Source organism: Harmonia axyridis, chromosome 1 (assembly GCF_914767665.1).
Source record: "Harmonia axyridis chromosome 1, icHarAxyr1.1, whole genome shotgun sequence".
In the NCBI taxonomy this organism is placed as follows: Eukaryota; Metazoa; Arthropoda; class Insecta; order Coleoptera; family Coccinellidae; genus Harmonia; species Harmonia axyridis.
Genome location: NC_059501.1, coordinates 78,860,468 through 78,876,650, shown reverse-complemented (window position 1 = coordinate 78,876,650; position 16,183 = coordinate 78,860,468). Strand labels below are relative to the sequence as shown.

The 16,183-nt window shown below is 31.0% G+C and overlaps 2 protein-coding genes across 4 annotated transcripts; one reads left to right on the top strand and one right to left on the bottom strand.

The window, feature by feature from the left end:
* Window positions 1-780: 780 nt before the first annotated feature.
* On the bottom strand, window positions 781-10,120 carry LOC123678433 (fanconi-associated nuclease 1-like). Of its 3 annotated transcripts, none has more exons than XR_006747253.1 (14): window positions 9,740-10,120; window positions 9,538-9,684; window positions 8,982-9,167; window positions 8,789-8,923; window positions 7,360-7,806; window positions 6,533-6,941; window positions 5,832-5,948; window positions 5,356-5,578; window positions 5,088-5,302; window positions 3,635-4,175; window positions 3,033-3,144; window positions 1,276-1,427; window positions 1,025-1,054; window positions 781-968 (listed from the first exon to the last, which is right to left on the bottom strand). XR_006747253.1 is itself a non-coding variant. In XM_045615467.1 (14 exons), exons 1-14 carry the CDS (start codon window positions 9,957-9,959, stop codon window positions 922-924), a joined length of 2,769 nt encoding a protein of 922 aa, XP_045471423.1. In that variant the 5' UTR covers window positions 9,960-10,120; the 3' UTR covers window positions 781-921. The 3 variants fall into 3 exon arrangements, 2 of the variants coding, with proteins under 2 accessions (XP_045471423.1, XP_045471415.1); XM_045615467.1 differs by lacking the exon at window positions 1,276-1,427 and having other exon boundaries at window positions 3,635-3,729; window positions 3,790-4,175; XM_045615459.1 differs by lacking the exon at window positions 1,276-1,427 and having other exon boundaries at window positions 9,740-10,119.
* A 313-nt stretch (window positions 10,121-10,433) lies between these two features.
* Window positions 10,434-13,993, top strand: LOC123678422 (phosphorylated adapter RNA export protein). The gene is made up of 6 exons (XM_045615448.1): window positions 10,434-10,622; window positions 10,692-11,130; window positions 11,637-11,744; window positions 12,405-12,496; window positions 12,571-12,733; window positions 13,498-13,993. The coding sequence occupies exons 1-6, from the start codon at window positions 10,575-10,577 to the stop codon at window positions 13,773-13,775; spliced, it is 1,128 nt and encodes a 375-aa protein (XP_045471404.1). The 5' UTR covers window positions 10,434-10,574; the 3' UTR covers window positions 13,776-13,993.
* The last annotated feature ends 2,190 nt before the right edge of the window (window positions 13,994-16,183 follow it).

The window sequence follows — 16,183 nt, the reverse complement described above, 5'->3', positions numbered from 1 at the left end:
GTATAGGGCCTAAATTCATCAATTTTTATTTAACAAAAACGAAAATCCTTAATACGTAACATGAAGAGCTATCTAGTATAGGAAAAAACAATAAAATTTATTCAGATTAAACAAGCAGGTTTTCCTCATATCCTTAATGTTTCCATGTATTGCAACGAATTTTGTACCATCAGGAGCAACTATATTTCCTGGTATATAGTGTTGAACGTCCGTACGCTTGCATATAATGGTGAATTTTGAGCTACTAGTGTTCTGGAGTAATCATTTTTTAAACTTGGAGCATTTCTTAGTTTGTAATTATGGCATTCATTGGCATGTTTTATTGTCAATTTTTGCTGATCTTGTAATTATTTTAGCCTTAGTACATCATATTCTAGGGTAGGGGTGCGGTAAAATTTTATGTGCCATTTGAGGGGAAGAACGTTCTTCCAGTGCCTCCTAGATCCGCGCTTGAGCGGAACTCAAGGTCAATGAAAGCCTAAAAACGGCGGAGTGATTTGTCTTGTTAGTCTTTGATAATACGCTACACATTATTTATTTTCATCAAGTCAACTCTGCCGATGTCGGACGTAGGAATAAAATAAACAGAACAGAGGTGCTTACTCATCATTGGTCGAGATTTTTGTGCTTTCCCGATAATTAATGAGATATTATAGTCCAATCTTTTCAATATCTAATCAGCAGTATTATTTCAACTTAGGTTGGTTGGTTCACGGGACACTTGTTTATATAATATGCTTTTAATTACTTTGATTTCAATAGGATATTCAAACTACTCAATAATAAAACGTTATTTTATTAAAATATGAAAAATATAACAATAAAATGTGGTGTATGTTAATTGTACTGAGCTGAAGGACCTAAGGTCGATGGCTCTTGGCTTTGTGCCATTAAAGACATTTTCTCACTCTCTCTCCCTTTTCAATTTTCTTCCTGATCATCTGGTAACTTATTCTTAGGGATAACTCCTGAAATAAAATAATAATAAAAGCTTGAAAAATAGCAGATGCTGACAATTTTTTACCTTTCAAAAAGTTCTTTTTTGCACCAACACCTGAAACAAAAATTGTTTTCATAAACCGAATTTGACCTAACCCAATGGAACAAGATAGTTAAATACTTATTTGATTGAAAACACAAATTATAATGATAATATTCATCAGTCAAATAAAAAAATAAATATTGATTTAGATTTGAAGAAACTGTGAAACCTATGATATAGGCCAGGTTTTTATGCAGTTTCTTTATAGCTCCTAAGTAGCTACAAACAATGACCTTCTGCAACGCTTTCTTCCAATTCTGTATTTTGAAATTCTGGAATCCAGTCACAAAATGAATGCAATGTGGTAGTCAGGTATTTTTCTTGAACCGATTGTCACAGTTTTTTACTCACTAATAAAAACAATTTGATAATTCCAGTCAGTAGCCTGTGAAATAAATCAGGAAAGTGTTAATTTCATAACAGACGAATGAACATGAATAACTCAGGGATTCCGAGAGTCTTAAATGCGGTATCGCCCAAGAAACACAAAGAATTATCTACTTGGGGATTCCTCTAACTTCATGAGCTATATTGTCCACTTTCATACTTTTTCTGACCACTTTGCGACTTTGGATAAACATAACAATAACAATGTTAAAATTTCTTGCAAGATCACCTGAAGACTTTTGAAGGCAATAGCCTTCTTGGATTATAATGATATTGGTCCCTTTTCACTTGATTTTCCCATAGTTTTTCAAGGCGATACCGTCGTTTTTCTGTCAAAGTCGTTTTGAGTTTAAATCAAACGTCAGTCAACTTTAGACAGAACTAACCTGCATCTTAGACAGAACAAATGAAAATTTCAAAATGATGCCGTTGATTGGTCAATTCCATCAAGATAGAATAGAAGGAGATGCTATGAGCTGTTATCGTGCTAGAAAAAAAAAGACCAGTAGGCGGGGCTAATTCTGTCACTAAAATTGGAGAAAGATCAGGGTCGGATTAAGTAAACTTTCACGAAGGAATACAAAAATAAACCGTGTTCATCACTTTTTAATCAGTCGAAGCATTGTTCACAAACAATTTTTTGTTTCAAATAATATACAACATATCTTGCCATATAAATTTCAATATATTTAGAGTACGGTGAAGATGGATATGCAGATATGCAAAAATTGTGAATACGGATCTGTTCACTCCTATGAAATGTTATTGGTCAAAAGTTGACTAAGATCTACAGCCAAAATGGCGTTTTAAGTCACGTGATGTCATCTCCTCTATTCTATCTCGATGGTCAATTCGTTGTATAGCGCCATCTTAAGGAAGAAAAGGGACCCAAGCCAAGCGAGTGCCAGAATGTGAATACACCAGTATTTTAGATATTTTATAAAAAGGACTAGCGTAATATATAAAGTTGATATTGAACTCTTAGAGAGTACCCAAAATAAGTTCTTGAGGTACTGTGGCTATAGCTTGAGAGTGAATAGAGATCAATGTTTTTACCCACGAATGCTAGAAACTCTGAACTTGAACACCTTAACACATAGAAGATTGGAGATCGGTCTGGTGTTCCTCCATAAGATTATCAATGGCTGTATCGATTGTCCTCAAATTGTTGAACTTGTTCCGCTATCAGTAAATGTTAGAAGAAATAGAAATAGTGAAATTTTCAAGATTCCTTTCTGCAGAACAAATTATGGACAAAATGAGTCTCTCAATAAAGCAATGAGATCAGCAAACGCTCACAGCAACAAGCTTGAGCTGTTTGATTCACCCTTGGCTTCCTTTAGAAGAGCTGTTGGAAGGCTGTGATTGTTGTTTTTGGTTTTTTTTTTTCATCCTATGATTACATTAATGTGTGCACGTGTATTTTACTTTGTATCTTTCTGTTTAATTGTAAATTGGCTTGCCGTTTAATAAATAAATAAATAAATAAAATAAATACTTCTCAATATATCACTATTATCTATCATCTGTCTTAATAATGTATCATTCCGATTTAAAATTTTTCTCCTGCCCTTAATTTAATTCTTTTAAAAACTTTATTTACCAGAAACATGGCACACTTCCACTGGTACTCCCGCCTCAAGGAGATAATCGATCCACAGAACTTGGTTTGGCCTGAGCCTGTCGTTCTCGCCTTTTACTTCTACAAATTTACACTGAAATGAATAATTTTCATTAATATTTTGATTTTAATGGTTGAAAATACGAAAAATAGTGAATTTGGAAGATAATAATTATGGTAAACATTAGAGTAAAAATTGATAAAATATAAAAAAAAATGGTTTCAATGTCAAAATCCAAGTCGAGAAACACAATTTTTATCTGTTTAACATGACAAACCAAATTAGAATGGATAATGTCTACAACAATCATAATTAATGCTTTTTATTATATCACTTCAAGTTTTGTTGCTTGTATAATTGCGAAAATGCGATATTAAATTAATATTCATGAACAAAACACAACCATAAAAATAACATCAACGTTTATAGCTCTGAAACAAAAGTCAAAATAGTACACTAGTGCAGGCAACTGTCAGAAATAGACATGAAAATAGGCGTCAAATTAGACATGAAAAAGACATAGTGTAACATATCATTTGAAAATAACACATAGGTCAGTAGATTTTGAGAACAATAGACATACCACTTTTTGGCCTTCTTCATCTTCTTTCCACAAAAACAAATCTGGTAAACCACTGTGAAATGCTTTATAGTTAATAACCAAACGTTCGAGAATTGCTGAAAGAAACTTTCTGTTTATACACTGAAACATTATGATGATTTGCTCTATGTCGAAACCTTTGCTATTTGCAATTGATTTTTCTTGACAGAGGTTGTTCCATATTTCTCTCAGGGTATTTTCCAATTTCTCCAATTCCCATTCACTTTCAATTTCTTTCAAACGCTTATCGATTACATCCTTTCGGTTTGAATAAAAAGTGCTGCTATAGAAATCTAACGGTGCGCATTGTAAATCTGATATAAAAGCCCCTTCTACATAAGATTCATAAATTATATCCCAAAAAAGAAGGTTGAACAGAATACTGACAATTCTTCCTTCACAGATAATGCCATCATAGTGTTCTTCTTCTTTATAATATTTCAAAGCTAAGTTCTCCACACTGGTACATATCTTCTCATTATTTTCATCTTCATATGAATATATTCTTTTTCCTTTATTTCCACTGAAAATTGAATTTTTGATACATTAAAAACTTGTTAAATAATTGAAATTACTGTTACACATATTATGTTAAAACTGCATTAATAAACTGAAATATATAAATAAAATATCATAGTGTCCTGTGAAATATTTTTAATTTACATACTGCGGGCTTGGACACAGAGTTCCCAAGATTTCAATAAGAAATGATTATACACAATTTATGGTTGTCAATTTTGAAATGTCATCATATAGGATATGGTCCGTATATCACCAAGAATTTCAGAGCAGTTACTAGGGGTTTTCAATTTTTTAGGTAACCTGCATCATGTATACGGACACTTGTCATTGGTCAACAAAATTTTTCAGGTTATAAATGGTTAATCTCTTGTAATTTGTAAAAACTGAAAGTTCTTAATTGCTGTGAAGGGTATTTGTTTCATAATTAGAATAACAAAGTCCTTGAGTGTCAGATGTCATGGAAAATGTTACACAATAATCAGAAAATTAAAATGACAACTGCTAGGACGAGTGGGCGTGGTTACCGAACCTTACCAGAATAAAAGTAGGGTTGCTCTGATGACAAATAACTCACCGAAGTTTGAGGAAATAGTCACCGATTTTTGAGGAATTTGATATATACGGACCGCCCACTTACTAATCATAGTAACCAAGATGATATACGAACCATACCCATAGAATAGTTGCCAGTATAAGTGAAAAGGTTAGAATGTATTTGAAAGACCAACACATTGGTACAATCGTTTATAAACACCTTCGTATAAATATCTAGAAGAAATGTCAAACCAAAAGTAGCAAAGATTTACTCACGGAAAAATGATTGTGGGAATTAACAATTTCCTTTCAAATTGATATATTTCTCAGATTAAATTCATATTCTCTGTGAAATTTGAGTAATAATAATATTACTAACCTTCTATAAGTACTTGCATTGATAAACTTCTTAGGAAACTTATCAATGTCAATAAGTGTTTCAAGTGCAGCTAATTTTTCAATGTATAAAGCTGGTAATTTGTAAACTTTTGTGGTTCTCAGTTTATAAGATAACAAGCTCAATTCATATAATTGTAATAAATTTAAGTTATTCTTGTTAAGGGATTCAAATCCATCGATGACAGTTGCTGCAGCCTGTGAACAAGCTAATTATTTTCTTGAAAGTTTCAATTATCGTAATAGCTTACCGATTCATACTTTTTCAAATTTCTCATCTTTGTATGTGTTAGGTGCTTGTACCAAAGCCCCATTAAACCACTTGTTGGATAGGTTTTCATCAAAAATATTAACCACCCGTGGACTTCAAGAGGATATTCGTTTAATTTTGGCATGCTATTTGTCAAAATCTTGATGTACAGATATTCTGCAGAGAATTTTCGTAAATGAGCGGGGAGATCCCTATTCCACTTCCTAGAATATTTCTCTCGTTAAACTGTGTAACTTTTTCAGATTTCAACACAAAAAATAACCCAGAAACATCTGATTCTTGAGAACAACCATATGTTTCTGGGTTATTCATCTATTTGAGTATTCAGTTCACTAATAAGGAACATCGTTTGCAAAATGTTCTCATTGGACTGGTAAAGTTACCTCATGAAGTTTAGTTTTTGTATTGTGCATTCAATTACAGGTTATTCAGTTAATGTGAAAAATTTATACTTACGCATCTTCATCGATTGACTCAAGCTTTCTGAAAACCTCGTCACAAAGCATTTTAATTTCAAAATTACCTAATTTGGAATCATCTAATTCCTTCCAAATCAAAAAGGCTTTGTAATAGCTATAATTAAAAAAGAAAGGAAAATTACATATTGAATTAAATTTTTTTTATTATTGTCAATAATAAACATTTGGAATAGGTTGAAAACATTTTTTTAAACCCCCTGAAATTTTCACATTTCATGTTTTGGAACATGTAGAATCCAAAAATTGGAAAAAAAAAAAACGCCTGTCCTGTTGGTATAAAAATCTACTATATAGCATTGATCCTCCCAACTCAAGAACATGATCTTTGAATTTTAAAAGTGAAAAATTAAGGAATTTTGAAAAATTCATATATCAAAAAATTGACTCCACAAATGAAATTTAAAATGTGTGTTGGCAGGATTCTACAAATACAATATCCTTTACCGTAAGTTCCTACATCTAATAGTGAGATGGAAAGTGCAGGTTCTAGTCTCGAGGTTGTGATAAATTTTTTATAAATCCTTCTTCAAACGAAATTGAGTTAAGTATCAGAATAAACTAAATAAATGAAAACTAAAGGCGTCCAAAAAACTATTTTATTTCACTCATTATTAATAATCAAGAGATATGACTGAAATATTGTATAGGTATATTTAAGGTGTTCTCTATAATATTTACCTTGAAAATTGTTCTTCAGTTTTGAATGGTGTCATTTTATCTATGACATACTTGGGATAAACGACATCAAAATAACATTTATCTTCCAAATAAACTCTAATATCCTTAGAATAAGACATATTACTGTATGTCTGTAATATGTACGCCTTATCAAAATATGTTCTTATATCATCCTTTAATTTTACACAGTTACCCAAGTATTTAAATACTTTGTCTCTCAATAAATCTTCCGATGATTTCTTGATTAATGTCATCTGTGTTTTACAATTTTTCAGGAGATATTCTATGAGACTTTCTTTACTCGTAGATCCCCTTTTATTCTTACCGAATTTTAAACTCTTAACAATATTTTTCAAATCTTCAACTGAGAGCATGTAAAGTAACTGTTTTGTTTCAAGATGTGAGAGATCTGAAAGAGAGTATCGATATGGTTTACTGTTTCTAACAAATAATTGAAAAAGAGCCAACTGCAAGGTCTTTATCAATTATTGTACCATCATAATGGATTTTAAAATGTTCTTTATCGCTCTTCACTAATATTATACTCTATAAGATATATAATTGATAATTGCAAATTTTATATTATTGATTCTCCTTGAAATTTTGCGAACTCTCGATTTCCAAAGAGTGATAGGTAATTTTAAAATATTTCAAGTGCAACTACAATGTTGCAATCATTTACAAAGACCCTGTTTAAAAAAATACTAGAGTACTTTCTTCTTCACAGGTAATTATTTTTTTATTTGTATGAGTTAATATGCTATAAATACATGTTCATTAAAATAGAATAGAATTATTTGTCATATGAAGAGATAAAATGCACTTACCAGTATCAATAAATCTGTCATTTTTTTGGTCATGGTACATTCCTTGTATTTCCCTTGCAGATAATATCTCGGTAAGCTTTATTCTACTGCAAAAATTCATTATATTATACCATATTGGCTTGTAGAGAAACATTTTCGTTATTAAATATTGATAATTTATATTCATTTTCAAAAACTTTTCAATAGCATCCATATTGTCATCGGCCAATAATTTTTTTTTAAGTTCATCCTCCATGATCTTTTCAAATAATATCTTCAACTGTTCTGTATGTTTCATATTGCACTTTTCTTGCGTTTTCGTTTCATTACTTTCAAATAATATCGATGATTCTTTTTCTCCTTTGCTCATTGGAGATTTTTTTATTTCAATTTTATCAGGTGATGAAGCAGTTTTACTACCATTCAAACCTATGTGATCACCATGGCTTTGATGATCTTCCGATTCAACTGAAAAGTTTAACTTTAAGTATTTTTCCAGCCTTACACTCAATTATCCCATAACCACAGACGTTTCAAATTAACAAGCACCAGAGAATATTTCCAGATTTTTCACTATTTTGATACCTCCCTACTTTTGCGAAAGCAGAGGATTCGTAAGAGCAATTATTCATTTATTTCTCTAATGCTATAGCAAATCCGTTCATTCTGCCATAACTTGTAGAACAAAGTCATACGGGAATATCTCAGTTTCACAAAGATTTTATGGTTATATTTCAGTGATAAAATAATTTATATCACTTGTACACAAGGCTCATTCTAATAATTGTTCATTTAAAAAATCGCCACTTTCTGGCTACTTTTTGAATTTTAATTTTTTTAACTATTATAATACAAGTTTAGAAGGCATTGATATTCTTTGAATGAACGAGGATTAGAATGAGCCTTCTGTTCAAGTTTAATACATTATTTTCCCTAATTCACTTCCCTTTTATTGAAATTAATGTAATATTTTCACAAATATCGTTTAGTGATTTTTCCATTGAACACTGTTGGTTGGCAGAACTGTTTTCTGCATCACAAATTTGACAGATAATAGATAAATCTGCGACAGAAGAGTTCTGAGCACCAACATATAATAATGAAATATAACAATAAAATCTTTGTGAAACTGAGATATTTCCGCACGATTTTGTTCTACAAGGTATGGCAGAATGAACAGATTTACCACAGAATTAGAGAAATGATTATTCCTACATATGTAAGAGTTTGAATTCCTATGGGATCATTTTAAACTTCATCAATATATCAATACAACAAGAGATATGAAGATCTGAGTAATTTCACGTTTACATATGATTAATACAATCGATATAGAAAAAGCCAAATTTTTCTCAATGAAAGTCATCTTCACCATATGTCAGTGTCAGCCTGTTAGTCAGATCAAAACCTGTGTTTATAGGTTAATTCAATTTATATGAAAGCAGAATACCTTTTCTTTTCTTGGATGAACTTCCGAATTCAGAAGCTGATGTTTGAAAGTGATTCCTACTTGATTTAGGTGTTTCCTGGATTGAACTAATTTCATTATATCTTTCCTTGTTGCTCTTTTCCGGAGTTTCGAATTCTGCAAAATAAAATCAATTTAAATAAGATTCCCTAAAATCAAATACTGAATAATTCACCATCATCTGAACTAAAAGGATAAGGTAACCTCATTTTTTTATTTTTACTCTTGTCCAAATTATTTTCCTTTGGAAAATTTAATGTTAATTTTAAATTCAGTGACGGGATAGGTGTTGATGAGAATGGAATAGTCACACACTTGATTTCGATATTCTTACAGTTGCCTTGATCATCTTTCGGTTTATCTGAAAAGTAGAGTGCTATATTGCATTTTTTTTATTGTTAGTTCTTCAACACAGAGTGCATCCTATTTATGATTTATATATGACACTGAAATTATTGTTTTCATTTAAAACTTGAATGTGGAATAAATTTGTTATTACTGGCTAGAATACTACGGTCAATACTTATCTGATCTCACATGATTAATCTCTTTCTATTAATTTATTTTAATCTCAATAGTTCAATAGTATGATAGAACACCTAAAGAATTTTTTGCTTCAGCGATTTCCGTATATCATTTAACATTTCTGTTTTCAATTGCAATTCATAGAATACCCAATTTATATTCGGAATTATTAAAATTGAGCATTGACAAAGAATTGAAGAACTCACCATCATCTAAACTTTGAGGAACAGGGGAACTGCTTTCCATGGAAACTGGATCCTCACAAATGGTATGAAGACTATCTTCAATTCTTTCCGTCATTACAAGTTTTTTCCTTGATCTTCTCTTCTTACTGGCTTGCAAATTACCAGATTCTTAAAATTCAACTCAATTAAATTAATATCCTTGAATAAGAATGTAATAACTCACCACGATCTGAAAATATACTGGAAGGTAAACTCTTATTCATGAAGACTTGCTCCTTATAAACTTCACAAGGACTATCTACCAATTTTTCCCCATAAAATGACAACTGTTTTGGAACCAAATTTCTATTCGATAAAAGTGCCGATTTTCTGAAAAAATCGGTGATTTGCCTCTGTTTAAAACCATCAGGAGTTTCAACTTTTTTAGATCTTTTCAATGGCATATCTATTAAGTGTGTTTAGTATATCATATCTTAACTTGCAGTCTCAAGACATGAAGAATTCTTCAAAAGGTTATCATTGATAATGATAACTGTTAACTAATATAATAATATTTTAGTCCAAAATGATAACATCGCAAAATGATAACAACACAAATGATTACACCATAGATTACTTAGTTTGAATGGTGGTTTCAAACATAGATGAACAAAGTACTATTTTAGTTTATTAAAAACGATTCAAACACGTTTTCATCAATTTATTGTTTAATACAATTGATGTGTTCAGAAAACGGATGCATGATTATAAAATAAATATAACATGCACACACCTGCAACAACCCTCTGCTCAATATAATACTTGTTCAGTAGATTGGTGGTTTGGCCTCCAGGGGACGCTTATATTTTTAGGATTCTCAGGTATGATCTGTCAGATCCTCTGAGTTTATTACTCTATGGTCAGATGTCATGTCATAAAATCAAAAATAGCTATGCTCAATGTCATTTGTCCCAAATGAAAATAAACGAATTTTACTTTTTTTGAGTTGCTATACGTACTATACCAATATTATATAGTGAATTATATAGTAAAAAACTAATTTTTTATTATTGAAGACTATGGACAATGAAGAAGAGATTATCATGGAAGAATTAGAAGATGGAGAGGTCCGTTTTATATTCATCTTTTATTTATTTAAATATTTGAGTTTGTTGTTAATTTTATATTTTCTTCAGATCTCCTCCAACTCATGCGACGAATATATCCCTCTCGAAAGGCCCCCAAATTATAGTAATATTCCCCAGCCGCCTGTTATCGAACATTCTGAAAGTGAAGAGTTAGACCTTTCAAGTGATGTAGATAGTGATGATTCAAGTGTTCAAAATATCAAGGCAAAAAGGCCAAAAATAAAGTTAAAACCAAAACCTGGTAATACTTCTAACAAGAAAAAATATGATATATGGACCACAAAAGTACAGGAAGATGTATTATCAGAAACATTAAATAGTTGTGATGTTACTAAGAAGGATAGATCTCGTGATGTTGAAACTTATGATTATACTTTATCATTCAAAATGAATAGAAATAGTAACAAAAGAACTAGAGAAGATAGGAAAAATATATATTGCAGATTGGGAAAGAGAAGTGAGAATGATGAAAAGGATAATGGTAAAGGTATGAATCAAACTGTTTTATTTTATTTTACAAAAACATCTACTTATATTTTTCTGCACCAGAAATTAATAAAAGCATTGCAGATAGAATTATCTCTAAGTGAAAACACCTCTCTTAATTTGTTCTAAAGAAGTCATTTCCATTGTATAATTGATAAAAGAAATATAACATGTTTCTCTTATCAAGTTTTTTGGTAGAAACATATTTCTTTGATTTTAGATTATGACCATTTCATCATTAGTTATTGGATAAATATTTATCTTAGTAGTTATTAAGGCACTAAATTTTTTCTCTCAATAATCCCAGAGTTTTTCCACCTAAATGGAATTCAGAGGTATCAATATATGGATTAATATAGAAATGAAATTCACTTCATTTTTGGGGGTGATTTTAATATTGATAGTATCAATATTGATATGATTATGGAACATCATGGTGTATTTTTATTATATTTCTAATGAATTATCATAGGAAATTTTCAGATGAATGTATTTTTTCAATTTCAGGTGCTAGTCGAATTATATTAGATCTACATACAACTATTGAAAATACTGATGAGGAGATAGCTAAAGATATGGCAAATAAATTATTTGAACTGAAAGAAAATTTGATTGGTGAGTAGAAATGTTCTTCATATTCTATGGCAATTAAATGAAAATAAATAAATACTTGGATTACGAATCTGCATTTCTCGAGTTGAAATTTGGCAAATATATCACACTTTAATATGTACATCAATAGACATACTGATTGCCTCTTAACCTACGGGTTGATATTTTTTTCAGGAATGTCTCCTTTTTCCCTAGAGAAATTTTTTTGTAGTGTGCCATAGGTGATTAAAAACGCAAAAAAGAATATGTTTTATTTAAGAAAAAAATTTGGATTTTTGGATTTTTTTCTGTGTAATGCAAAAGTTTCGATAATGCCATTAGAAATCAGTGAAAAAAGTGCCCTAGAGGTGTGTTTGTTTTGAGAACGCATAGCAACTTCCAGTTTTGTTCTATTCCTGTTTTTTTTAGCACATCTTCTGAAGGCGAGACTATATTTCTTAATTTTTTTATTCAACAACTTCATATTAAACTTAAGCTGAACCAGTATATCTAAATATGAATTTTTTGATATATTTCAAACAAGATATGAGTTGCCAATAAGGTCCACAGTGGACATGTAATATTATCGATGACTATAACGCTTCACATATTGAAACTAGTGAAGAACCTTACATCCATTAATTCCATCTAAATTTCGTTATTCAAAATTGACTTTTTTTTAAGAGAGATCTTTGAAATTGATTGGAAAGGAGAAATGCTTCGAGGTTTTCAAACAGACTCAAGAAATAGAAGCAGATGGAGGATTGTCTGTAATGGTAAGTCGCAGGCTCAATACAATTATTTAATAATAATTTATTATCAACTATCGATTAGTCAAAAATATTTTCAGAATTGGACCAGGCGTAGAACACCAGGTGGCGTTTTCTTTCATCTAATAAAAACGGACGATTCCATAGACCAAAAGTTGAGATCGGCAATATTTGTTGAAGAAAGGAAAAAGGATTCAAAGGAGAGAAAAAAGAAACAAACACAAAAATGGAAGGAACAGAGAGGTAAGTTGAATTTCACAGTAATAGGCTATTTGTCAGCATAAAAAATGTTGTCTTTATTGATATCCTCATAGGTTAAACTTCTGAAAGGAAAACATTAATTTGCGGTAAACATGTGTGTATTTTGTATTATCATTACTTTGCGTTTAGCGTTTTGGTGAGAAATTTGACATTTTTATTCCGGGTGGTTCAAAGAAGAATTAGAAAAATAAATCTATTTAGTCTGGTCACATAACTATGATATTTTATTCTACCAGGTGTCTGAATTGAATTGAATTTTTACCACAAACAAAGTGCTATAATAACAAATCATATTATTCTTTACCCTGTGATACTAATGAATAATAATAATATTATTACTAACATCAAAATGATCTTCACAATATGATAATTAAAACAACATTCTAGAGACATCACTGACTCACTTGCTTGAAACTATCCTTTGGCTGTCTGTTTATTTCTTTTACATTTTTAGTTGCTATTTTTTCGAGAAAACTAATTCATTTGAGATATTTGAAAAAATTGTCAACTAGGTCTTTCCCAACATTTGCTTTTTATTCCTTCTCTCCTAGTTTTCTGGTATACTCCCAGAAATTCTAAAACCTGTAGCTTGTGCCACATCTGTCTTTAAAGATAGCCTGGAAGGAGAGTCTATAAAGATAGCTGTGCTTGTGCCAGTAAGTTGAATGCTACATTTAAATGTAGTATTCAACATGCTCTTGTAAGCTAATAAACTCTTGAATTTGTAACGTTTCCTTTCTTCACAGATAAAGAAAGGGCTAAAATCTTACCAGAGCTTCTCTCCAAAGCAGAGCTGATTTCTAAGCACAGAAGTTTGAAAGAAGTTTCTGAAGATGATGTTATCAATCCTCCTCCAACGCCTGAAACTGATTGCCAGGAAAATAGTTGTGATGGCATTGATAATTCAGCATCTACGGCAGTGCCAATGAAACCATTGGATAACGGAAAAAGATCACACAGGGAAGAATTGATCAAATACGATGATGTTCTTGACATTGGTGACTCCAACATGGATTTATTTTGATTCAATTATCACTGTATTGAATTTGTATAAAAGATTAAAGATATCACTCCTGCTCAAGGACTGTACTGCCAGGGTTTATGTAACAAGAAAATGAGGGGGTTTGTGTTCTAAAATGGTGAACATTTTTCTGAATGTTAATTTTTTTTTTATCAATGGAGATCAAACCTCTTAATTTGATAATGATATTATGAATTTAGGTAAAAAACACTTCGATATTATTTTCGTTTTATTTCAAACCTATTGACCATGGAGGATCCTGTTGAAAAGATTGAAAATCGTTGACTAATCCAAAACCCAAAATTCTAAATACTCTCAACAAAGGGTTTTTCAATAAGATGTTTAATTTGAATAGCCCATTATCTGAGAAGCTGTCATCATGTTTTGACATTTGACAAGTAAAAACTAGGTTATTACCAAAAATAGAACAATATACGCTCCAACAAGGCATTGACATTGTTAAAATTCAGTATACACGCTCCCACAATGCATTCAAATTGTAAAAATCCACTAAAAAATTTGCAGTTCATAAAACCAAATAACATAAAATAGTTTAGTGTCGTCAATCACAATCGAGCTAGCCGATTGTGTGTGCGAGCCATAGAGGCATGGAAAATCCTGATTTGATTGTTGAATGCTTTATTAGGAATCCTTTTTTCATGACTTCACAATAGCTAAATCATTAAAATAAGAAAAACATTGACCCTTTTGAAACACGAAAGAATTTTTACGAATAAATCAAATTGTAAACTATTTCTAAGCATCAACAGATAATTTCGAAATTAATCAAATTATGTTACGCTACTGCTATAGTGTCCCGTCAGACAGAGAGTGACGAATGTTGGCATCAAAACAAATGCTAATGTCATTTTCAGTAAGCAAATTTTGTCCCCAACATGAACTACCAAAGTTGACATGAAGCGCGCGGAAATGAAAACATATCAGTGATACGATATTTCACGAGTTTCTCCATGATTCCCATAGTAAATCAACGTTTCATATCAACTCAAAATATATTGAGATGAATTCCTAAATTATATCTGAAATTCAAAAAACTAACTTCAAGCGCGCCAAACGACGTGAAACCACGGATGACAGCAATAGTTGCCAAACCTTGGATTTCAGCAGGTAGATACAGAAAATAATGAATATTGTGCATACTATAAATTCGACAATTAGGAAAATTTTCGTATTCCAAATATTCAAATTTGCATATTTGATTGAGAATCACTCAAATAAATATATTTCATTCAATATAATATACATTCATAATGATATAGTTAAATTGTAGATTTGAAATATAACCATATGTTGGGGACGTATAAAAATTGCGTATACTCCCTCTATCTATGTTTATTACTCTATGGAACCGATACATATTTTTTTTCAAAATCACTCGACTGTTTATTTGAAAAGAAGGGGACTTTTGAATGAAATGAGGAGAGCACTGACCCCTCTATCTATGTTCATTACTCTATGAATCAATCGAAATTCTTGTCACTAAATTTGCAATCCTGTCCTCTATATAATCACGAGGATTTTGAGCGAAATCTCTCCGTCATTTAGTTTATTTTCAGTGCCGTAATTATCAAAGAGATTGTCGTGAATCTACCATTATTCAACGAGTCTTATCGAACAACAATATTAACTGATACTGACCAGTCACCTACCCACTTTTTGGGCTCAATTTTGTCGGTCCGGCCGTAAACACAATAACTCTCGAATGGATGAACCATGAAATTTGCTGATTCCGAGGTTTACAGTTTGAAGCTCTATGCTTATTTTATGTTGATCGCATCACCAGAATAAGAAAATCCAAGAAAAATATCGTAAAAGACATCATTATCTCAGTCACAAAACAGATTTCGCGTGTGGATTTCAAGCATCATGTAAAATTTTGTGTGGATGAAAAATTCAAGCCTAAAATGAAAAATGACCTAATATTTCAGTGACAACAGGTCCCACATTAAATTCAAATTTTTTATGTCGAAATAAATTAATCAAATTTCAAGCTTTGCCCAAAATTTCATGTTTATCGCGTGACCAGAACAATAGAAAATTGAAGATCGGAATAATAAAATCATCGGAAAATATAATCACTGGAATGTTCTTGCCAAGGGCGTAGAAATGGGGGAGTACTGAGGGTAATTCGCATAGAAGAATTGTGTGGGATGTGTTTTACAATTTGATGTGTTTCATTCAAATTGCAATTTTATTTCTGAAGAATTGACTATATATCTATACGGTGTTCTTGAATTGGAGGTACAAATGAAAATGATAGATTTTCGGATCATTTCAAGGAAAAAAGTCTATAACATGAGTCCCCAAACACTTTGTTTTTGAGATACAAGTGTTAAAGTTTGAGGTTTTTTCTCATAGAACCTTCCATTCATAAGATAATTGATTTGAAT

What these genes read in the sequence shown, in the direction of transcription:
- LOC123678433 (XM_045615459.1), bottom strand. Translation starts at nt 9,959, where the DNA reads ATGCCATTGAAAAGATCTAAAAAAGTTGAAACTCCTGATGGTTTTAAA. An exon ending in TTCATCCAAGAAAAGAAAAG is followed by an intron (nt 7,807 to 8,788) that starts GTATTCTGCTTT and finishes TAAACTTTTCAG; the next exon opens with TTGAATCGGAAGATCATCAA. An exon ending in AAAAAAGAACTTTTTGAAAG is followed by an intron (nt 969 to 1,024) that starts GTAAAAAATTGT and finishes ATTTTATTTCAG; the next exon opens with GAGTTATCCCTAAGAATAAG.
- LOC123678422 (XM_045615448.1), top strand. Translation starts at nt 10,575, where the DNA reads ATGGACAATGAAGAAGAGATTATCATGGAAGAATTAGAAGATGGAGAG. An exon ending in TGAAAAGGATAATGGTAAAG is followed by an intron (nt 11,131 to 11,636) that starts GTATGAATCAAA and finishes TTTCAATTTCAG; the next exon opens with GTGCTAGTCGAATTATATTA. An exon ending in ACTGAAAGAAAATTTGATTG is followed by an intron (nt 11,745 to 12,404) that starts GTGAGTAGAAAT and finishes CTTTTTTTTAAG; the next exon opens with AGAGATCTTTGAAATTGATT.